Source organism: Capricornis sumatraensis, chromosome 4 (assembly GCF_032405125.1).
Source record: "Capricornis sumatraensis isolate serow.1 chromosome 4, serow.2, whole genome shotgun sequence".
NCBI lineage: Eukaryota > Metazoa > Chordata > Mammalia > Artiodactyla > Bovidae > Capricornis > Capricornis sumatraensis.
This window is the reverse complement of record NC_091072.1, coordinates 128,871,102-128,895,000: the sequence shown is the minus strand read 5'-3', so window position 1 is coordinate 128,895,000 and position 23,899 is coordinate 128,871,102. Positions and strand designations below refer to the sequence as shown.

At 38.4% G+C, this 23,899-nt stretch overlaps 2 protein-coding genes across 3 annotated transcripts in view; one reads left to right on the top strand and one right to left on the bottom strand.

Moving 5' to 3' along the window:
* IRAG2 (inositol 1,4,5-triphosphate receptor associated 2) overlaps positions 1 to 350 on the top strand; it is a 102,114-nt gene extending 101,764 nt beyond the window's left edge. Inside the window, exon 40 of the mRNA XM_068971224.1 lies at positions 107 to 350. Within this exon, the coding sequence (XP_068827325.1) occupies positions 107 to 350 (244 nt within the window). The remainder of the gene's footprint in view (positions 1 to 106) is intronic.
* Positions 351 to 832: 482 nt separating this feature from the next.
* Positions 833 to 23,899, bottom strand: part of DNAI7 (dynein axonemal intermediate chain 7) — a 69,749-nt gene continuing 46,682 nt past the window's right edge. The window contains exons 7-13 of one of the 2 annotated variants that reach the window (XM_068970944.1): positions 16,484 to 16,559; positions 15,292 to 15,452; positions 12,297 to 12,453; positions 8,006 to 8,220; positions 5,759 to 5,926; positions 2,205 to 2,318; positions 833 to 1,111 (exon numbers count right to left, since the gene is read on the bottom strand). In XM_068970944.1, coding sequence (XP_068827045.1) covers positions 833 to 1,111; positions 2,205 to 2,318; positions 5,759 to 5,926; positions 8,006 to 8,220; positions 12,297 to 12,453; positions 15,292 to 15,452; positions 16,484 to 16,559 — 1,170 coding nt within the window. The remainder of the gene's footprint in view (positions 1,112 to 2,204; positions 2,319 to 5,758; positions 5,927 to 8,005; positions 8,221 to 12,296; positions 12,454 to 15,291; positions 15,453 to 16,483; positions 16,560 to 23,899) is intronic. The other variant, XM_068970946.1, reaches the window with a different exon arrangement.

Sequence of the window (23,899 nt, the reverse complement as noted above, 5' to 3'; positions counted from 1 at the left end):
AATTATGTAGGGCAGATACGCGACTTGATTATTGTTGGGAAAAGAAATGTTTCTAGCATACAGACAATTGTGATTACTGCATACTGATTTGTGTTTTTTGTTGTAGTTACGATACATTAGCTTCCTGGGCAACAAACCTCAAGACTTCCATCCGAGAGGCCAACAAGATGCTCTGGCTTTCTGTGGCATTCATTGTACTGTTTGCAGCATTGATGAGCTTCTTCACAGGCCGATTTTTCCAGAAGTCCGTGGACGCTGCCCCCACACAGGATGCGGACCCCTGGATGTCTCTAGAACACATCTTGTGGCCATTCACCAGACTGCGACACAACGGGCCACCACCAGTGTGACTGCAGCACATCCTAATGTGTGTATCTTGATTTTTAGAGTTTCAGTATCTGAACTTTGTACATTAGTAACTTTTAGCTGGGAAATTATAGAATGGAACCAGAGGTTCTCAGAATGACTGTAAGATATTTTATATTCCCTCTTTTTGTGATTACCTTCCTAACTAAAATGCAGTGGGGAAGAAGCCTGCTTATATGATTTTTTTAATGAGCTTTCTGAGGAGGAGATATTATTGTTTGTTAAAATTTATTGAAATAAAGAACCATTCAAATCTATGAACAGTGAACATTGGAAGTCTCAGCAGGCCAAGAGAAAAAAAAACAACCTAATTCTTAAAAAATAAAATTTGAGTATAAAATGCTGATTAGATCATCTGAACAGCCCGTTTGAAATATATTCACTCATTACACTTTATTGAAGAAATACCTGAGGTTTCTCCAAGTTGTTTGATTCTTCATACTGAATAAAATCTATCCCTGGGGATTTAAGAATAGCTGAGTAACCTAGTTGAGAGTAGCATGTGGCACACAGAGTCAACAAACTGGCAGCTGGGACGCCTAACTGCCCTCATTGCTTCCTGAGAAGCAAAATCCTTAACCATGTGATACAAAGTGGAATGAAATTCAGTTTCTTCTTTAAGGACTTCAGAAAATGCATCACTGGATTCATTGATCTTGAGACTTTGTGCCCTGTCACCACTGAACATTAAAAGGGTCCAGTTAGGATTCTGAGTGGGTTCTTCTTTAAGAAGGTGTTCCCTCACCTAAAAAAAAAAACAAAAAGCAGAGAAATCTGTTAACAGTTCCTCTTTTATTAGGTATTTTGACAGTTGAGAATGTTACTTTGTTTGTTGTTGTTCAGTGGCTAAGTCATGTCCAACTATTCATAACCCAATAACTCCAGCAGACCAGGCTTCCCTGTCCTTCTCTATCTCCTGGAGCTTGCTCAAACTCATGTCCACTGAGTCAGTAATAGCATCCAAGCATCTCATCCTCTATCACTCCCTTCTCCTTCTGCTCTCAATCTTTCCCAGCATCACGGTCTTTTCCAATGAGTCAGCTCTTCGCATCAGGTGACCAAAGTTTTTCTGTATGATGGAAAAACAATGATGTGAACAATTTTTTTGGCCAACCCAATATTTGAAGGGCTTGAGTTCCCCAAATTGCTAAGATAAAAAGAAACATTCTTAATGTCCCATTTTTTTTAAAAAGCATGAAACTGTTTATATCTTAGTGTTTAAGGAGTTTATCAAAATATATTAAGTCTTTAAAAAATATTTTTTGAATGCCTTCAAGTGACAAGTATTGTTTCAGGTCCTGGAGATATAACAACAACAAAACAAAATAAAAAATACCAAACATATTAATAAATAACAATCATAAAAATAAAACCTTGTCTTCGAGGAGCTTGTATTCTAATGGAAGAAACACACAGTGAACAAGATAAATAAATGTGGTAGCTCATTTATGCTAAAATATTCATCAGTCAGCTTGCAGAATTTGATAACTTCTTTAGCAGGCAGTAGGAAATGTCCCCAGAAGGTTACTCTCAGAGGAGAGAGTTCATGAATCATAGACATATTCACATGAAAGGCTTACATTTGTTCTTCAGTTGATGTAAAGAGGTCTCTGGCCTAAAATCAAGAGCATTTGATACCATAATGGACAACGAAGGCATGACCTTTACATGGTTTGGTTTTATATTTTTGGCAAAGTGAAAGAAAATGAAGTTTGCCAACTCCATTTTGAATTTTTTTACCTTTTTAAAAGGAGAAAACATGGTCTACATTCATTTAGCTTTTGAGTACTTTATCTTCTTTTGGAAGACAAAAGTTTAAGGGGTTTTGCATACTATACCTGAAATATAGCTTTCTTAGAATCACATGCTGTATTCCACTTACTCCAACAAAATGCAAAAGCAGAACTTAACAGGGCCATTTGCCGATAAGCTTTCACTTCTACCAAAGGGTGCTGTCAATATAAAAACAGAGTTGATTACAGAGCCTCTCAAGTCTCCCTTCCATCCTTGACCTCCTACAGTCTAGTCTGTTCTCAACCCAGATCCATTTAAAATGTAAGTCAAGTGAGGTAAGTCAGAGAAAGATAAATATCATATATCACTTATCAACAGAATCTTAAAAAAATGGTACAAATGAACTAATTTATAAAACAGAAATGGAGTCACAGATATAGAAAACAAACTTATGGTTACCAAGGAGGAGAGGAAGGGGAGGGATGAATTGGGAGGTTGGGATTGACATATACACACTGCTGCATATAAAATAGTCCATGGAATTCTCTGGTCCAGAATACTAGAGTGGGTAGCCTATCCCTTCTCCAGGGGATCTTTCCAACCCAGGGATCAAACCCAGGTCTCCCACATTGCAGGCAGATTCTATACCAGCTGAGCCACAGGGAAAGCCACAATGGGATTCCCTGGTGGCTCAGACGATAAAGCGTCAGCTCGCAAAGCGGGAGACCTGGGTTCGATCTCTGGGTTGGGAAGATCCCCTGGAGAAGGAAATGGCAACCCACTCCAGTACTCTTGCCTAGAAAATTCCATGGATGGAGGAGCCTGGTGGGCTACAGTCCATGGGGTCACAAAGAGTCGGACACGACTGAGCGACTTCACTTTCACATATAAAACGGACACCTAATAAAGACCTGATACATAGCACAGGGAATTCTACACAATGCTGTGCAATGACCTATATGAGAAAAGAACCTGAAAAGAGTGGGTTTATGTATATGTATGTATAACCGACTCACTACTATACAACAGAAACTAACACAACACTGTAGATCAACTATACGCCAATTAAAAAAATTTTGAAAGAAAAAAAATAAAATTCAAACATAAAAAATAATTTAAGTCAGACTCATGACTTCTCAAAATGGGGCAATGGCTTCCCCTTTCAGAGCAGAACCCAGGGTCCTAACAGTGCTCCACGGGGCCTCTGTGCTCTTATAGCCCCCATTGTTCAGTCTCTCAGTTGTGTCCAGCTCTTTGCAACACCATCGACTGCAGTATGCCAGGCTCCCCTGTCCTTCACCATCTCCTGGAGTTTGCTCAAACTCATGTCCACTAAGTTGATGATGCCATCCAACCGTCTCATCCTCTGTCGTCCCCTTCTCTTCCTGCCCTCAATCTTTCTTAGCATCAGGGTCTTTTCCAATTAGTTGGCTATTTACATCCCCCATACACACCCTTATCTCTCTGACTTCATCCCCTATTCTTCTCCCTTTGCTCTGGGTGCCCCAGCCTCCTTGCTGTTCCATTCTTCTTACTGTTCCATCCTCAGATACATCAGGCCACACCCTCTGGACTCTTTCCCTCCAGCCCCCTTCCACTGTTCTCTCCAGCTGATAACCTTCCAGAAATGGCAACTTGGCTAAATTCCCCACCTTGAAGCTTTCCTCAAATATTACCTTCTTATTGACCCCTCACCCCCACCATATTTGATATTGTACCTTTTCTTTCTTTCACTTGATTTATTATGTTTGTTGTTGATGTTTGCCTCCCTCTATTCTAGAATGTAAGCTCCACAAGGGCAGAGACCTTTGTTTCATTCACTAATGTTTCCTATGCATCTAAAACAGTATCTGGAATATAAGTGTTCAGAAAAAAATTCTTGAATATTTTGAATACAATATTCTGAAAAGATGACTACTATATGATGTTCAGCATTTGTAGAGTAACTGGCAACTTGAGTTACTAAAACTGAAGTGGGATTTTTTCCACTATGCATATATGTATACACTCTTATAATGTGATTATTTCCAGTATGTATCTACCCATATTGTCATTTTCTGGTATATTTTAAGCTTGTTCTTGAGATTAGAATTCTTCTGTCCAAAACATCTTTCATGATTAGAAGTCCCTTGCTTCCCTGGTGGCTCAGACAGTAAAGTGTCTGCCTACAATGTGGGAGGCCCAGGTTCGATCCCTGGGTTGGGAAGACCCTCTGGAGAAGGAAATGGCAACCCACTCGAGTACTCTTGCCTGGAAAATCCCATGGACGGAGGAGCCTGGTAGGCTACAATCTATGCGGTTGCAAAGAGTTGGACACGACTGAGAGACTTCACCTCACCTCACCTGTCTTCATTTATGTATCATGAATGTTTGGCAAATATCTATTGTATTCTGGGAATAGGGTTGGTGCTAGAAGAATCAAAGTTGATTAAGGAATGGTCACCACTCTCAAGGAGCTCAGAGTTTAACATGGAAGGATCTCATTTAACTCAACTTATGAGTTACATGAAGCAATATGCAGACAGGAAGACTCTGTGAAGTAGGAGGAAGTGGGTTTTAATGATCAGTGGTCCTTGTATGTATTTAATTTCACCTGAGTTATCACGTTTGGGAAACTGCTGAGTCATTTACTCTTTTCAGAAATCTTCCATATATGCACTCTGGAAGAAGAAAGAAAGCGGACAAAATGGGTTGCTGCCCAGACTACCTCTGCACTAAACTGACCAGCCGTGGTTGTGCTCCATGTGTCAATATGAAGATCGTTCTATAGAATATTAAATTTGAGAGAACCCTAGATTTCTCAGTTTAGTTCAGTCACTCAGTCATGCCCGACTCTTTGTGACCCCAGGGCCTGCAGCACACCAGGCTTCCTTGTCCATCACCAATTCGCGGAGCTTGCTCAAACTCATGTCCATCGAGTTGGTGATGCCATCCAACCATCTCATCCTCTGTCGTCACCTTCTTCTCCTGCTTTCAATCTTCCCCAGCATCAGGGTGTTTTCAAATGAGTCAGTTTTTGCATCACATGGCCAAAGTATTGGAGTTTCAGCTTCAGCATCAGTCCTTCCAATGAATATTCAGGACCGATTTCCTTTAGGATTGACTGGTTGGATCTCCTTGCAGTCCAACAGACTCTCAAGAGTCTTCAACACCACAGTTCAAAAGCATCAATTCTTCGGTGCTCGGCTTTCTTTACAGTCCAACTCTCACATCCATACATGAAAAAGCCTTGACCTGATGGACCTTTGTCAGCCAAGTAATGTCTCTGCTTTTTAATATGCCATCTAGGTTGCTCATAGTTTTTCTTCCAAGGGGTAAGCATCTTTTAATTTCATGGCTGCAGTCACCACCTGCAGTGATTTTCAAGCCCAAGAAAAGAAAGTCTCTCACTGTTTCCTTTGTTTTCCCATCTATTTGCCATGAAGTGATGGGACTGGTTGCCATGATCTTAATCTTTTGAATGTTGAGTTTTAAGTCAGCTTTGTCATCAGAAATCACTGGATTTCTAGTCTTGCTATTTATTCCTTCCTTTCTAACTATAATCTCATATAAGTGAATACAGAAAATTCATTGGTGTACCTTAAGATTTACATAAAATGTAATACTTGCTAACATTCTAAACATCCATCACATTAAATTTGGAAGGATTCATTCTTACCTTATAGTTTATAACAACATAAAGATGAGAGTGTCCAGTAGGGAAGATATTCAATCCAGCCTTCTTCAAAGCAATAATGAAAGAAACAGGAGTCATCCACTTTTCTTCCAAAATAGTGGAATGATTTTTGTTATTTACTTTGATTGAAGCTAACATACAGAGGTTTTCCTAGTTTCAATAAGAAAAAAGCTTTTATATAAGTAAGTTAAAGAAATTATTACCTCATTATAATTCCAGGTCCAGCTGTTAGGTTCTTTATACAAAACTATGGTTTTTCTAATAGTCATGCACAGATGTGAGAGTGGGACCATAAAGAAGGCTGAGCGCTGAAGAATTGATGCTTTTCAACTATGGTGTTGGAGAATATTCTTGAGAGTCTCTTGGACAGCACAGAGATCAAACCAGTCAATCCTAAAGGAAATCAACCCTGAATATTCATTGGAAGGACTGAAGCTGAAGCTCCAGTACTTTGGCCACTTGACATGAAGGGCCAAGTCACTGGAAAAGATTGAGGGCAGGAGAAGAAGGGGGAGACAGAGGATGAGATAGTTGAATGGCATCACCGACTCAATATATATGAGTTTGAGCAAACTCCAGGAGATAGTGAAGGACAGGTTCTTGGGGTTGCAAAGAGTTGGACACAACTTAGCAACTGAACAATAGCAACTTTTTTTTTTTTTTTAGAAAATCCTGTATTATCCTATATTAGAATGCAGGACAGACATATTTTAGGCTTGATCCAAAAGGTCCACCTCAAAGTTTCCATATTACCTTAATCAGTTTATCAACTCTTCTCAGGCTCATCTGAGCAATAGAAGGATCTCTTTGGTTGCCTACTTTATAACTTATGATCTAAGAATACTGCATGTGCTCCTGTTGAAGAGCTATTTGACAGCAGCCATGTTGCAACTTTTAAAGATCATAATTTTTTATATGTATACAATTTTAACATAATGCAAAATTATTATCCAGTTTTAAAGTTTGAAAAGTGGTAATCTGAAGGTGTATAGAGTTCACATCTCTCCTCTGACCTTAAAAACCATGTCTGATGATCTAGCTTTCCTGCCACATTCATAAAGAATTTCAGGTTATATCTTTTTTTTAAAAAAAATATCTTTTTTGAACAACTTTCATGAGGTATATTTTATATATCATAAAATTCACCCATTTCAAGTGCATAGTTCAGTGATTTTTTTTTTTTTTTTGGTAACTTTGTTGACTGGTACAACTATCACCATAAATCAGTTTTAGAGCATTTTCATCCCGTCAGTGAAATCCCTTATGCTTATTTATATCCATTCCCCACTTCAGCCTCAGGCAACCACTAAATCTACTTATTGTGTCTTTAAATTTCAGACTCTGTAATTTCTTTTTTTTAATTATGAAAGTATAATAACATATTTAGAGGCAATTTGGAAAATACAGAACAAAGTTACATATTCTCCTACTATATGTTAGTTATTTTTTAAGGTAGATAAATTAAGATTTTTAGTTGGAGTTTCAATATCAAACTCTTAAAAATTAATAGAATAGACAGAAAAGTAGAAAGATACAGTAGGCCTGAAAAGCACCATGAACCAATTCAACATAATTAAGTTATACAATTTTCACACAATGCTGCTGCTGCTGCTGCTAAGTCGCTTCAGTCATGTCTGACTCTGTGCGACCCCATAGATGGCAGCCCACTAGGCTCCTCTGTCCCTGGGATTCTCCAGGCAAGAATACTGGAGTGGGTTGCCATTTCCTTCAATAGTAGGATACAAATTCTATTCAAGTTCCCATAGACTACAAACTAGGAGACACTGCAACATAACCAGGAACATAAGATAAGGTACAAAAATTTTGTGGTCTACAGGTATTGAAATCATAGAGTCAGACTCTGTAGCAATGGAGTTACTCAAAAGGGATTTCAAATGGCTGGGTGCTATCTTCCTGTGATAAGATCAGGAAGCCTCTTTAGAGTGGACCAAAAACTTTGAAAGTCATACTGCAACCATACTTAGAGTTTCACCAATTGCTCTATTCCTAGTAACTTTAGGGCACAAACTTATACTTTACTTTTACATGTTATTTTCTATATACTCAATATTTTGTTTAGAAACTACAGCTCAAGGTATATTTTCAACGTATTTATAAAGGATATATTTCAATATGTAAATTATCAGTGATTGACTGTTTTGACACACACTCTTATAGTCATCAAAGAGATTTAACTCTTTGGTATGATTTGCTACAACAGCGGTTTACCTTAATTTGTATTTGAAGTTCAGTAAATACTGTAGTCACAGTCAGAAGTACTTTATTCACATCAAGTGGTCTTAGCTCCCATGACTGGTATGGCATATTAATATGGGCATCTTGAATTAAAGTAACAGGACAAAAAGTTTCCAGGTTGAATGTAATAAGTCTCTCTTCCGGCTTGTAAGACACGTTGCTGATGCCATCAGTTTTCCAGTGTTTACCTTTATAATTAGGATTAATAAGACATTAGTTCCATTTTTTCCTCTGCAAAAATAAGATGAATGAAACCACTCCACTAACTTCAATATGTATAAACTGATTTTTCACACTGAGAATAGGATCACAACAAACCATCTTCACTGGAGTTTCTTCCTGTTTACAGGATCAAGTCCAGATTCCTCAGTATGGTCACAAGACATTCAGAATGAAGCTCTGACTCTCATTTCTGGCTTCCTTCTTTGCTACTTCTCAGACTTCTTTCCAGTCACACTTTTCTTTTCTTCCCCAACAACATCATAAACCTGTAAGCCTCTGCACATGCAGTTCTTTCTTCCTAGAGAACATTTCCTTCCTCTTCTAGAGAACCTCTCTTCATCTTTCTTTTTAAAGAACTTTAAAATTCTCCTATCTTGAGTATATAATTATTTTTAGTCAATTTACCCAGTTTTGCAATCATCACCATCATTCAGTTTTAGAGTATTATTATCCTCCCAATAAGATCTCTCATGTCCATTTATAGTTAATTCCCATTTGCATCATCAGCCCCAAGAAACTATTAATATACTTAAAGATTTGCCTTTTCTTAATTTTCATTAACCACCATCATATAATAAGTGGTCTTTTTTGTCTCTTACAACTCAATAATAAAACACAACACAACTTAAAAATGGGCAAAAGATTTGAATAAACATTTCATCAAAGAAGCTACATGAAAGTACAGTAAATACATAAAAAAAGATGCTCAACATTACCACTCACTAGGGAAATACAAATTAAAACTATGAAAAAACATTTCACACCCACCAAGGTGGCTCTAATTAAAAAAAAAAAAAGTAATAACAAATGGTGGAAAGAATATGGAGAAATAGGGGACCTTGTGTTGTGGTTATAGCTCCTTTGAAAAACAACTTGGCAGTTTTTAAACAGTTGAACATCAATTTATGCTTCAACCCAGAAATTCCACTCCTACCAATATACCTAAGAGGAATGAAGACTTATGCCCACACAGAACATATTGCATCAATGGTCTCTTAGTTTCTTAAGGACCTGCTCAATATTCTATCCTAGAAGAAGCCATCCTTAACACTCCAGATGGGGCCCAGTCACTATTCTGCTCTGTAGCACTTTCATCTATTCTACAGCCCCTTACTACTCTGGCCTCTTGTGTATGAGATCTTTCCCTGTCTGCCTCTCCTACAACTTTGAAAATTCCTGGAAGAAGCAATTGTGTCTCATTTATCTCTTTCTCATTGTTTAGCATTTTATGAAAATGAATGAATCATTCTTTTCCTAGGACACCCTCTTCATTTCCACTTGGCTTTCTTGTCTTCTCACATGAAAGGTTCCACTGGCTATTTTTGACTCAAATTTTTTTAAAATTTTGGCATGTATTTATTTGAAAATTTACTGGAGAAAAGGAATAAAACACTTTTAGGCATTAATTTTAAAGCAATCAATAAAAAATAGTAGATAGGAATATATAATATTGTCCCTACGCACTTAAACTCTCCTCCTATTAAGGCCATCCTCCTAATGAGAATTATCTTGGATAATGAATAAAGTAATAAATAATAAAGTAATTCCCAACTTCAGCTGTCATTCCCAGCTCTCTCTAGTTTTCATCTCCATACACCTACTTTTTTAAAAAAACTTTTTAAAAAATTGGTGTATAGCTGCTTTACAATGTTATATTAGTTCTATTTTTGACTCTTGAATTCAATATAATAAATAATTATATTCAAAAACTAAGTTATATATAGTTCTTTCTGTTTTTACATTTACAAAGTTATCTTAATTTGTAACCATAAAAATTGTTGTTTAGTTGCTAAGTCATGTCTAACTCTTGGTTGACCCTGTGGACTATAGCCTGCCAGGTTCCTCTGTCTGTGGGGTTCTCCTCACAAGAATACTGGAGTGGGTTGCCATTTCCTTCTCCAGGGCATCTTCTGTACCAGAGATTGAAACCCAGTCTTCTGCATTGGCAGGTGGATTCTTTACCAGTGAGTCACCAGGGAAACCATGGAGTTGTAGATTCAGTTCAGTTTAGTCGCTCAGTTGTGTCCGACTCTTTGCAACCCCATGAATCGCAGCACGCCAGGCCTCCCTGTCCATCACCATCTCCTGGAGTTCACTCAGACTCACGTCAATCGAGTCAGTGATGCCATCCAGCCATCTCATCCTCTGTCATCCCCTTCTCCTCCTGCCTCCAATCCCCCCCAGCATCAGAGTCTTTTCCAATGAGTCAACTCTTCTCATGAGGTGGCCAAAGTATTGGAGTTTCAGCTTTAGCATCATTCCTTCCAAAGAACACCCAGGCTGATCTCCTTCAGAATGAACTGGTTGGATCTCCTTGCAGTCCAAGTGACTCTCAAGAGTCTTCTCCAACACCACAGTTCAAAAGCATCAATTCTTTGGTGCTCAGCCTTCTTCACACTCCAACTCTCACATCCATACATGACCACAGGAAAAACCATAGCCTTGACTAGACAGACCTTAGTTGGCAAAGTAATGTCTCTGCTTTTGAATATGCTATCTAGGTGGTGATAACTTTTCTTCCAAGGAGTAAGCGTCTTTTAATTTCATGGCTGCAGTCACCATCTGCAGTGATTTTGGAGCCCAAAAAAATAAAGTCTGACACTGTTTCCACTGTTTCCCCATCTATTTCCCATGAAGTGATGGGACCGGATGCCATGATCTTCGTTTTCTGAATGTTGAGCTTTAAGCCAAATTTTTTACTCTCTTCTTTCACTTTCATCAAGCTATTACTGCCATATAATTACTGCAGTTAGAGTCAAATTTTACTTGTTGTATTTCCCTGAATCATGTGGGATAACTGATCTTGTCTAATTCTGATTTTAATTTGATAAGTAAATATTTAGGAATGTTACCATTAAAGGAAAGGAAATGTGAAACCTCTAAAGCAACATGAAAGGAAAAAATTACCCAATGTTCATTTTGATATATTTTATGGTTTAATGTATTGATAGAAATATACTGTTTCTAAAACATAAACTATCTCTACACTAAACATCTTGTGGTTATGTCTGTATAAGCAACAATGTAGTGTGTTGTAGCAACCATAAAAAAATTTAAAGTACAAAATAGTCTCTAAATTCTCTGCTCCCATAACTAAAGTAATAGCTCTGTGCTTTAGTTATCTTATTATCTAGACCTGTTATCTTGTATGCAAACCTTTTCACAAATAATAAATGGATGTAGGGTAACTCACCTACATTAAAAACAAAGCTATTCAACTTTCATCTAAGAGTCTCCAGATTTGAATACATTAATTCGCAAGACTAAGACCGTTCAAAGTTTAGCCTGCCAACCCCAAATCAGGTATTTGTTAATAATTGGTGAATGATTAACTTGTATTTGTTAACACTTCTGATTTATTGATATTTAACAATTTGAATAAGCAATAATTGCCCATGATTCAATAGTTAAAAGTTATAGAGGCATATAGTGGTTGGCTTTCCTCTTTCTCGCATTTCCCATTTGCCCACTCCCCATCCTCAGTTGTTGTTTAGTTGCTAAGTCATGTCCAACTCTGCAAAACCATGGACTATAGCCTGCCAGGCTCCTCTGTCCATGGGATTTCCTAGGCAAGAGCACTGGAGTGGGTTGCCATTTCTTTCTCCAGGAGATCTTCCCATCCTAGGGATTGAATCTGTGTCTCCTGCTTGGCAGGTGGGTTCTTTACCACTGAAGCCACCTGGGAAGACACCCATCCTCAGTACCTGGTTGTAATAAGCTTTGCAATTTATAAATCATTAACATTAAAATAATCAAATTTTAATCACCCCAATCTGAATTATTTGGCCATTTCAAGAGAGAGTAGGCTTTTTGTTTGTTTTTGATTTGCTATACTATTTGATATTTTTATTCATTTCCTTCTTTTTAAAAACACCCTATTCATTTCCATAAAAAGGAAACAAAGACCCTAGAATTGGCACAGAAATATGTATGATTAGAAACTCAGTTTACATTCTCCATTTCCTATTTTGATTTAAGGATTTATATTATTATACCTCTTTTCATTACATAATTATCAAAGCTGGTTAAGGCATCATTGTACCTTCAGCATCCCACCTTGCAACCATAGGATTCTCGAAGAAGATTACATTCTCATGAACTTCAAGCGTGACCTCTATGGGTGGAAAAGCATTTTCTGCTTCAAGGTCTTCTGCAGTTTCTGGAGGATATGTATATTTCTGTAATCCCTCTTTGAGTATCTTTTAAAAATGACCAAGATAATACTAAGTTAGAAGCTGACTGGTAACAGTTTATGATGCAGAGTTATGCAGAGTAAGCTATATATGTTAAATAAACACCGCAGTTTGGTCACATTTCACTATAGATTGACTAACAAAATGTCACAACAAAATTAAAGATAATGACTGAGGAGAAAAAATCACTACATTTGAATGTAATTCAGAACCCTCCTATAGGCCAGATTCTAGGCTGGCTGGGACTTAACTATTCATTTTATTTCTCCAATAATTCTATGAGATATGTATTGAACAGAGAAGATAACTGGGACTTAGAAAAATCAATTAATGTGCCAAAGATTACAAAATGATTTCAAGAAGGCACCAGAAGCCAAAAGTATTGGATTGGCCAAAAAGTTCATTTGGGTTTTCCCCTAACATCTTATAGAAAGATCTGAACAACAAAATCTTATAGAAAGATTTTGACCAACCCAGTAGGTCTATAGGACCCCAAATCCCATGTTCCAGTAACTTGGTTAGGGTGTGTGGGTGAAGACAGAAAGAAGAATAAGCAACCTTTTGAGAAGTGCGGAAATAAATGAGTGAAATTAAAAATCATCATGTTACATACCTTACACTTATGCAGTGTTATATATCAATTACATCTTAAAAAAGCAGGGGGGTAGTGAAGGGGAGAAAGTAAATTAAGCCAAGAGCAGATGTCTGTGGGATAAAGATTTGTCTATTATCAGAATTTAGCAGAGATGGATCTAGGAAAGGGAAGAAGATTACAAATGTTACAAAACAGAGGAAAAAACTGGACGGGGAAAATTTCTAGAGGAAGTGTGAGATTATTTGAAAGGGACTTAGAAAATGAGGAAGGTCTCTTTGTTGCAGGAGAGAAAAATAAGTGTGATGGAGAATACTCTGGGCTCAAATAGAGCACCTAGAGTAGTATCAGGATACCAGGACAAAATTCAGGAACACCAGATCTTGGCATGCATCCTTGAAATTCCCAGTTCAGGCTTAGACCTTCCTATGCATAGAGTTTTGAAAGCCTATCTCCACTAAAGGGTGTCTTCTCTGGACTCCACTCTGCCCTTCAGGTATTTCTGAGGTAGCGAAGGCTGATTCAAATAGATTCTTCAAAGTGGCTGCATGCTAAGTCGCTTCAGTTATTTCTGACTCTTTGCGACCCTATGGACTGTAGCCTGCCAGGCTCCTCTGTCCATGGGATATCCCAGGCAAGGATACTGGACTGTGTTGACATGCCCTTCTCCAGGGAATCTTCCTGACCCAGGGATCAAACCCGTGTCTCCTGAGTTTCCTGCATTGATGGCAAATTCTTTATTGCTGAGCCCCTGGGGAAGCCCCTCAGAGGGGGCTACAAACCAAATTATCTCTCCAGGGTCAACCTAATAACTGTATTCTCATTTATGAGAAGGAGAAAGGAACAGCAATATTATCCCTAAGAGGGTAAAAATTAGTTTAGAGGGGTCATGAAAAAATTGTTCTCTTTTAGGTATAAAACACAAATACACATACAGCACATATGTAGATATACAGTATACATGTGGTATTAATATTTTATGGGGGCCAGTTAGGAAAAAAGTCTACAAAGGCTGTTTGGAAGGGTGATAATGAAAAAAAAAAGATAAATACTACACTAATTCAAGAATGCCTATGCATAAAGAAGTTGTGGCTTCTTCTAGGCTCCTCTGTCCATGGAGTTCTCCAGGCAAGAATAATGGAGTGGGTAGCCTTTCCTTTCTCCAGGGGATTTTCCTGACTCAGAGATTGAACCCAGGTCTCCTGCACTGCAAGCAGATTCTTTACCATAACGGGGTATTATCTGGGGTGCTGGCCACTAAAAGTTAGGTCAAGTCAATACTAGTGCAAATGTTACTACTTACTGAAACAAGAGCGAAAACTCCTTGAAAAATGATTGACAACTGCTACCATCAGGATCCTTGTTACTCAATGTGTGCTATCTGTCATCAATACCATTGGCATTGCCCACATCAGTGCTTTTCAAACTTTCATGTGCAGTTACTATGCAGATTCGGTGGACCTGAGGTAAAGTCCCAAATGATGCATTTCTAACAAGTTCTCAGGTGATACAGATGCCGCAGGTTCATGGACCACACTTGTATATCAAGAATACAGACTAGTGGTTCTCAAACTTTGGGGTGTGTCTTTGCTAAAACACAGACTGCTGAGCCTTACTTTCTGATTCAGTAGGACTGAGGTGGGGGCAATGGCTTTGCATTTGTAGCAAATTCTCAGATGATGACAAATGATGTCAATGCTTCCGGTCGAGGGACCACATGCTGGGAACCACTGATTTAGACTAGAATCCACAAACTATGGTCCCTGGAAAATCCAGCCCACACCAGTTTTTGTAAAATAAGTTTAACTGGAACACAGCCATGTCCATTCATTTACCAATGGCTATTTTAATGTTACAGTGGCAGAGTTGAGGAGTTGCAACAGAGCTGGTATGGATCACAAAGCTGAAAATATTTACCATCTGGCCCTTTACAGAAAAAATTTGATGACCTCTGAAAATGACTGTCATTATTAAGGCCAAATTGGCATAATATAAACAGTGTTACAGGTTTACAATTAAGTTAACATGTATGAATTCGAGTTTTAAAATCCGTTATTATTTCAGATTCCTCTCCTTTAGTATCGGATTTTGATTCATAAATTCAAGACAGCTTAAAATTACATTTTCCGCATTTGTGCCTGTTTAATAGGGTTAAATCATTTTAGGGTTAAATAGATGTTAAATCATTTCAGATAAAGTTAAAGCATGAGAAATTATTTTATCCATAAATTTTGATTCCAGAATCAACCTACTTCCACAATCATCCAGCCCTTCATTGGTTTACACTGTGGAGGAAGCTCCAAAATATCCAAGTGGTACACTCCACCCAGGGTTGTGAATTGGCATAAATCAACCTCATTTTCTTCAAGGAAATTGGGCTTTTCACAGGCATTCTCTAACAGCAACTCCTGAGCTGAAATTAATCAGATTGATTGAGTTTCTAAATAGATCACAACATTTCTGTATTTTCTTAGTAGGGAAATGAAAGCATTCTAATACTGGTAAAGAAAATGTTTATTTAGCAACTACACATTTTCAGAATGTGGCTAATTCAAAATCATTCACTTGAAAGTGGGAACAGGCATGCATAATGTTAGGGTGCAGGGGAGGGCTCCATTTATATTTTTCATAGGTAAATTAACTCATAAGGATTACAGAAAAGTTATAATGATATAAACCTAGTTGACTGTTGACACAAAAGTGCATTGGAAAAAGTGAAGTGGACAAGAAGTCTGTTATAAAGACTATGCTAAGAACTGTATAAAAAATACATTCCTAAGGAGTTTCTGGGAAAGAAGCAAAATGATAACGTTAATGAAAAAGATTACATAAATATCAAACTAGAAGTTCTGCAAATTAGACATCACTATCATCTTGACATTTAAAAACTGTATCCAATTGTTATTTGCCAGGACAAGACTAAATACAAAAGTGTGAAGAAATTTCTAACTTCATGTGTGTGCTTATGAATGTTCAAGGCAACATTGCTTATAATAATAAAAAAATTAGAAATAACCTTATTTAAGTCCTTACTAATAGATGATAATGTCCCATAGCATTACATAGATACTTTAAAAAGTAAGGTTACCAATGTGTTCTGACTTAGAATAATGTTGAATATTATTCATTTAAGTAGAATATGTATTGCGTTTTATGTGTGTATGTACAATAACAAATATTGTTAGGTAAAAAAAGTAACTTTCAATAAGAATATTCATATAATATGACCTGATGGTTTTATTAAAATCAAAAAGAGAGAGACAGAGTGCAACAAATTCAAAAGAATTGTTAACACTGGTTATCTCAGTAGAGAGATGAGGAAGAATTTTCACTATAAATATACTTCTGCAACATCTGCGTTGATTTTCTAATATCCTTGCATTTCTTTTGTAAGCAGAAAATCCCAGTCAAGTTAAATTCTAAAAATGTGACTTAGAAGAATACCTGCTAAAACGGTTTCACTTATTAATTTCATCTCCATTTCATATTTTGTGGTTTCAGGTTCTTCCTGGACAGGACACTACAGAGAACACAAGGACAGAAGCGGGTGATTGTCAGTGTCTGCTGCAGCCCAGATTCACCTTCTTCCTATTCTAGTTCCCACTAGGTTTCTGCTGCCTTAATTCCAGGACCCCAAATGGACACTTGCTCTGGTCTAAAACTGGACTCAAAAATAATACTTTAAAAATTAATTTAAATGAGAGCATATCTCCACAAAACCTCACAAGGCCAGGAGCTAGTTGCTCAGATTCTCTGTGGAAAACCCCCAAGCACAAAACAGAGGGACTAAGAATCCATGCAAGCTATACAAATATTATTTATATTGGCATTTTGGTTTTAGCCAAGTTTTTTATTTTGCTTGATTTTGGCAATAAACTCTCTGAGTAATTCCAAAGCCTGTTTTTGGGTAAGCCTCTCAAGAAAATTAAAGATGTCATGCCCTAAAGTAATGTAGAAGATATTATTATATCCTGGTATAGCAAAACAGAATACTACTGTACAAAAAGAGGACAGAAGAGTTTAAATATGTCATGTGGCACAGTGGTAAAGAATTTGCCAGCCAATGCAGGAGATGTGGGTTTGATCCCTGGGTCAGGACGATCCCCTGGAGTGAGAAATGGCAACTCACTCCAATATTCCTGCCAGAAAATTCCATGGACAGAGGATCCTGGCAGGCTACAGTCCATGGGGTCGCAAAGAATCAGACATGAATGAGTGACTGAGCTCACATGCACGCCATTAACTTACCTTTGTGAACTTAAGCAAGTCATTTAAGCATTATGAGTCACAAAGCCCTGATCTAACAACTGGTTTGGTATGCATCTGTGCACTAGACATATAATAGCTCTTGTAAACAATCCTAAGCTATTATCTTCATTTTACAAAAAGGGAACTGAAGCTTATGGAGATAACTGGTCTAAGGGTCCAATAAAATAATAAAAGTAAAGAATATTGTACACTGTAAACTACTAGATAACTGCAGTGCTACTATAAAACTTTAGCATGTGTGTGCTATTTGCAAATAGGAAGGATTATATCCAGAAAAATTCATTTGCCCTCAAACACCACCTGTCCTTTTGTACAGCAATAGAAGAACCTTATACCACAATCCTAGTCAGAAGCTTGACATCAGTTAATCCCACCATGCTGCTCATCCTCATCCACCGTACAAAGCCAAGTCCTTCTTAGTAGATGATCTTTCTTCTTACTCTCATCACTGTATTTTTTGTATCTTCCTCTTGACCAGTTTTAATACCATGCATTCTCTGCCAACCTTTTCATCAAGCCTCTGACACTTCTCACTTATTAACTCATTCATTCAATGGAGCTTTACTGAGTGCCTGAATTGTACAGGCATCACTAGATACTAGGAGTAAAAAGAAAGAGAAAGCCAAGATCCTTGCTTTAGGAGCTGCCAGTGTATTAGGGGAGCAGGTCAACAAAGTGGGTGCTATAGTGCAGGAAGGGGTCCACAAGAGAAACGCAAAGGAAGAGTGGTTAATTCTGTGGGAAAACAGTCTGTGGTGGTAAAGTGTGAACTAAACCTTGAAAGATAATTAGGTCTTCTCAAAAATGGTGGGAGAGAATTCCAGGTGTGAGTGAAGGTGGGAAGGTATGGAGCACAACAGAGGGTTCCAAACACCCCCAAGTGGTCAGGGACGGTTGGCATGAGTCAGGCTAGGAGGGTAAAGATTTTAAGCTGGAGAGAGGCAAGGTCCAACTTGTGGAGAGCATTGGATGCCGCTCTAAAGATTAGATTTTATTCTATGGGTAGAAGAGAGCCCCCGAAAGACTTACTAGGAAAGTAACACGAAGAAATGCATTTGGAAAGGGTTTTTTTTTTGGTGGCCAGATGATGATGTATCGCTTAGTAAAGAGTAGGGAATCCAGGGACTTTCTTGTTGGTCCAGTGGTTGAGAGTCTGTCTTGCATTGCAGGGAACACGGGTTTGATCCCTGGTCAGGGAACTAGGATCTCATATGATGCAGAGAAACTAAGCCCATATGCTGTGGCTACTGAGACCGTGTGCTCTGGAGCCCGTGCTACAGCTAGATGGGCCAAGCACTGCAACAAAAGATCCCATGTGATGCAACTAAGACCTGATACAGCTAAATAAGTAAATAAAATAAAACAAAGAACTATTCAGAATAGGAAATCCAAGGTAAGAGGATCAGGGCACAAGTCAAGATAGATGCAATCAGGGTCATCAGAAGGAGCTTAGATGAGAGATGATAAGGAAGTAAATCAACATAGCTTGGATGGAAAATGGATATAGAAGACTGATTTTCAAATGCTTGGCTTAGGTAATAAGATAGATGTTGGTAACAATTATTAAGAAAAGGAAGAATTGGTTTAGGGGGAAAAAAGTAGTAAATGTGATTGTGGATATGTTGAATTTGAGATGCCCATGGGACATCTAAGTGGCCTTTGATATTTTCTACCATTAAAAAGCCAGCTGCATTTCTTTCTTACAGGAAGGATTTTCTCTGACAACAGTATCAAAAGATATCAACCAACAAGGGAGTCAAGCTTTCCAATTCACAGTGTCAAACATTTGAGAATTCTTCAGCATGTAGATCAGAATGGTTTTCTACCTTGCAGGGAGACCAAAGAATTTAGACTTTCTCAACAGAAATTTGATAAACATAGTACTTCAATATGCAACAACAGGAATTTATCCATATCTCTATCATCACATGAGAGAACAATCTTGTATTTAGCTCAAAATATTGCCCTATAATTCACAATTTTTATAATTTTATGTATTCTTTAGCTTAATTGACTCTTTTTTGAAGCTAGACTTCTAGAGAATGGAAGCAATGGGTCAATTTACACTCTGGTGCAAGCTCCTGAATCTTGATAACTATTCTAGAATGTTTTCCTGTCATCACAGCTAGAACATACTCCTGCACAAAAAGTAAACTCCAAACCACATTTATTGATCCTATAATCCTTCAGCGTTTTACACATTCTAAAGCTCCTTCTGTTTCTTGGCAATGAAGCTGGAAAAAAATGCCTCTTTCTTCATATTATCCTCATGTTTATATCTGCTAAAGAAAAGTACTCTTTCAACCTAACTATTTCAGAAAATTTCCACATACTTTTTTCTTATAGCTAAATTTTAATAAGTAGTGTTTTGTTACGTCTCAACAATTACCAAAGTGGAGTTTTTCTTTGAATTACACTAAATTTATAATAAATCTATTTTTAAAATAACATTTTAAAAACTGCATGGAAATGTGGACAGAATATGAAGCAGAGAAGGTAAAGTATAACTAACATCTTGGTTCAACTGGTTTATGAATTGGCTTCTCACATGGAAGAACTTCATAGAACACTAGCAAAGTATTTTTCATTGCAACTTGATTATTGTGCAGTTACTGTAATGTGGAAATTATTTTAATATGTATGTAACTTGAATGTGATATAAAAACATAACTTGGATCATGAATAAGATCATGAAAGCTGACTAGAAATTCCAGAAATAGATCTCAGGAGCCACTTGGGAATGTAGCATATGGCATTTCAGATCAATAGGAAAAACCTAGGTTTATATGGTAAGTGTTTTGAGAGAGCTCACTAAGATTTGAAATAAAATAAATTTAGATTCTCCCCTAATTTACACATTTAGAAAAGACAGAGGAACCAGAGATCAAATTGCCAACATCTGTTGGATCAGAGAAAAAGCAAGAGAATTCCAGAAAAACATCTACTGCTGCTTTATTGATTACGCCAAAGCCTTTGACTGTGTAGATCACAACAAACTGTGGAAAATTCTTAAAGAGATGGGAATACCAGACCACCTTATCTGCCTCCTGAGAAATCTGTAGGCAGGTCAAGAAGCAAGTTAGAACTGGACATGGAACAACAGACTTCCAAACTGGGAAAGGAGTACGTCAAGGCTGTATATTGTCACCCTGGCTTATTTAACTTATATGCAGAGTACATCATGCACAATGTTGGACTGGATGAAGCACAAGCTGGAATCAAGATTGCCAGGAGAAATATCAATAACCTCAGATACACAGATAACACCACCATTATGGCAGAAAGTGAAGAGGAACTGAAGAGCTTATTGATGAAAGTGAAAGAGGAGAGTGAAAAAGCTGGCTTAAAACCCAAAAAAATAAAAAACACCAAAACTAAGATCATGACATCTGGTCCCATCTGCTACTGCTGCTAGGTTGCTTCAGTCGTGTCCGACTCTGTGCAACCCCGGAGACGACAGCCCACCAGGCTCCCCCGTCCCAGGGATTCTCCAGGCAAGAACACTGGAGTGGGTTGCCATTTCCTTCTCCATCTGGTCCCATCACTCCATGGCAAATAGATGAGGAAACAATGGAAACAGTGAGAGACGTTGTTTTGGGGGGCTCCAAAATGACTGCAGATGGTGACTGCAGCCATGAAATTAAAAGATGCTTACTTCTTGGAAGAAAAGCTATGAGCAACCTAGACAGAATATGAAAAAGCAGAGACATTACTTTGCCAACAAAGGTCCGTCCAGTCAAAGCTATGGTTTTTCCAGTAGTCATGTATGGATGTGAGAACTGGACTATAAAGAAAGCTGAGCACCAAAGAGCTGATGCTTTTGAACTGTGGTGTTGGAGAAGACTCTTGAGAGTCCCTTGGACTGCAAGAAGATCAAACCAGTCAATCCTAAAGGAAATCAATCCTGAATATTCATTGGAAGGACTGATGTTGAAGCTGAAACTCCAATACTTTGGCCACCTGATGCAAAAAACTGACTCACTGGAAAAGACCCTGATGCTGGGAAAGATTGAAAGCAGGAGGAGAAGGGGACAACAGAGGATAAGATGGTTGGATGGCATCACCAGCTCTATGGGCATGAGTTTGAGCAAGCTCTGGGAGTTGGTGATGGACAGGGAAGCCTGGTGTGCTACAGCCTGTGGGGTCACAAAGAGTCAGACACAACTGAGTGACTGAACTGAACTGAACTACTTTATACTAAGTTCCAGATAGATAAAAGATCTAAATGTGAAAAGATAACTAAGCCAATCAAAAGCCACAAAAATATGAAAATATATGAAGAGAACAAAGGAGATTTGATATCAACAATTATCAGAGAAAGAAATCTTGATATTGTTGCTGTTGTCTATTGAGTGGTAATGCCATCCAGCCATCTCATCCTCTGTTGTTCCCTTCTCCTCCTGCCTTCAGTCTTTCCCAGCATCAGGGTCTTTTCTTATGAGTTAGTTCTTCATATCATTTGGCCAAAGTATTAGAGCTTCAGCTTCAGCATCAGTCCTTTCAATGAATATTCAGGGTTGATTCCCTTTAGGCTCAACTGTTTTCATCTTCCAAGGGATTCTCAAGAGTCTTCTTCAATACCACAGTTCAAAAGCTTGTGATACTGGACATCTGCAAAATGTCAGTACTGGATACCATATATGTTTGATAGAATGTCTTGAGGTTTATTTCCCATCAAAAGAAAATCTGTACAAAAGAAATTCAATTTTTTCATCAAAACGTAATTTACAGTTTCAGAATAAAGTGTTGGAACTGACTCTTGGTAAAGAAGTGAAGATGAATTTTGAAAATACAATATCTTATGGTTCATTTTGGATAAAAGATAAGAATGGTTATCCCGAGTGTGCTAAAGTCTCATTCACTCCTGTGGCTTTAATACCACCTATAAGCTGGTGGTTCCCAAACCCGTGCTAGAGATGCTCTTCAGGCCACATACACATAGTTGCTCAGCCCTGGAAGTCTCCACACACACATATGATGGGAAGAACTTTTTCCTTAGAACCCCAGATTCACATTTGCCTACTTGGTATTTCCACTTGTGTGTCCTAAACTTACCATGCCCCTCCAAAAATCCTCTGGTTTCACTGTCACTGTCAACCAGCTCAGTCCATTCCTGTCCACCGCAGTAAACTGTTTAGTTTCCCCAAATTAAAATTCAGTAGGAGTGTTTATTTTACCTCCAACATATTCCCAAACATATCCACCTTTCCACATCTTACTACCACCTTTGTCCAAACCACCACGACTTCTCATGCTTCTCGTACTACTGAACTTGACACCATGTTTCTAGGGCTTTCCAGATGGCGCAGTTGGTAAGTGAGTGAGTGTCACTCAGCCATGTCCAACTCTTTGTGACCCCATGGACTATAGCCTGCCAAGACCACCAAGGCGCCACTGTCCATGGAATTTTCCAGGCAAGAATACTTGAGTGGGTTGCCATTTCCTTCACCAGGGGATCTTCCCAACCCAGGGATTGAACCTGTATCTCTTGAGTCTCCTGCATTGGCGGGTTCTTTACCAACTGCCAGCCTTCCTTGGTGACTCAGATGGTAAAGAATCTGCCTGCTAGGCAGGAAACCCTACAGTCCTTGGTGTGGCAAAGAGTCGGACAGGACTGAGACTATACACACATGCACCATGCTTCCACTTTAGTGAAAGAAAGTGAAGTCGCTCAGTCATGTCCAACTCTTTGCGACCCCATGGACAGTAGCCTGCACCAGGCTCCTCCATCCATGGGATTTTCTAGGCAAGAGTACTGGAGTGGGTTGCCATTTCCTTCTCCAGGGAATCTTCCCAACCCAGGGATCGAACCCAGGTCTCCCGCATTGTAGACAGACGCTTTACCATCTGAGCCACCTTCCACTCTAGGCCCTCACAATTTGTTCTCTGCACAGTGGTCAGAGTTACCTTTCTATGTCATGAACTATGCCACCCCCCCTACTTAAATAGCCCTCTAACGGCATCTTGTTGAATCTACAGTAAATCTTAACTTCTCCCTCTGGCCTGCAAAGCCCTGGTTCACCTGGCTTCTGCTTTCCTCTCTGACACCATCACATACCACTTTCTTTCTTGTCCAGTCTACATCAGTCCACTGGCCTTCATCCTGGTCCTCACTTCTGTCATTATATAGCTGATTCCCTTTGGTCATTTGGGTCTCAGCTTAAATAAGAACTAATCACACAACCCATCTGTACCCATCCAATCTAGCTACTACCAGTCACTCCTACCATACCATCCTGTTTAATTCTGCATATGGCATTTATTAACATCAGCTGTCTCCAGTTTTTTATGACCTGTTGGTTTCTCCTGACTTGCAAGTATTATAAATTATGAGAGTAGGAATCTCAATTGTCCTTCACCACTGTCCCCTGAGGGCCAGATAGTGCCAACATATATAAGTAGGCATTCAAAAAAAAAATTTGCTGAGTGAGTAAAAAAATAAGAACAAGGTCCAAGGTATGACCAGGTAAATGGATGGTCCAAGTAAATTTGTGGGAAGCTGAAGGTTGTTGAATGTTAAAAGGTAGGTTTTTTCATGTGGGCTATTCTTATAGACTCTAAATCTATCCATGATGATGCCAAGAAGTCCTC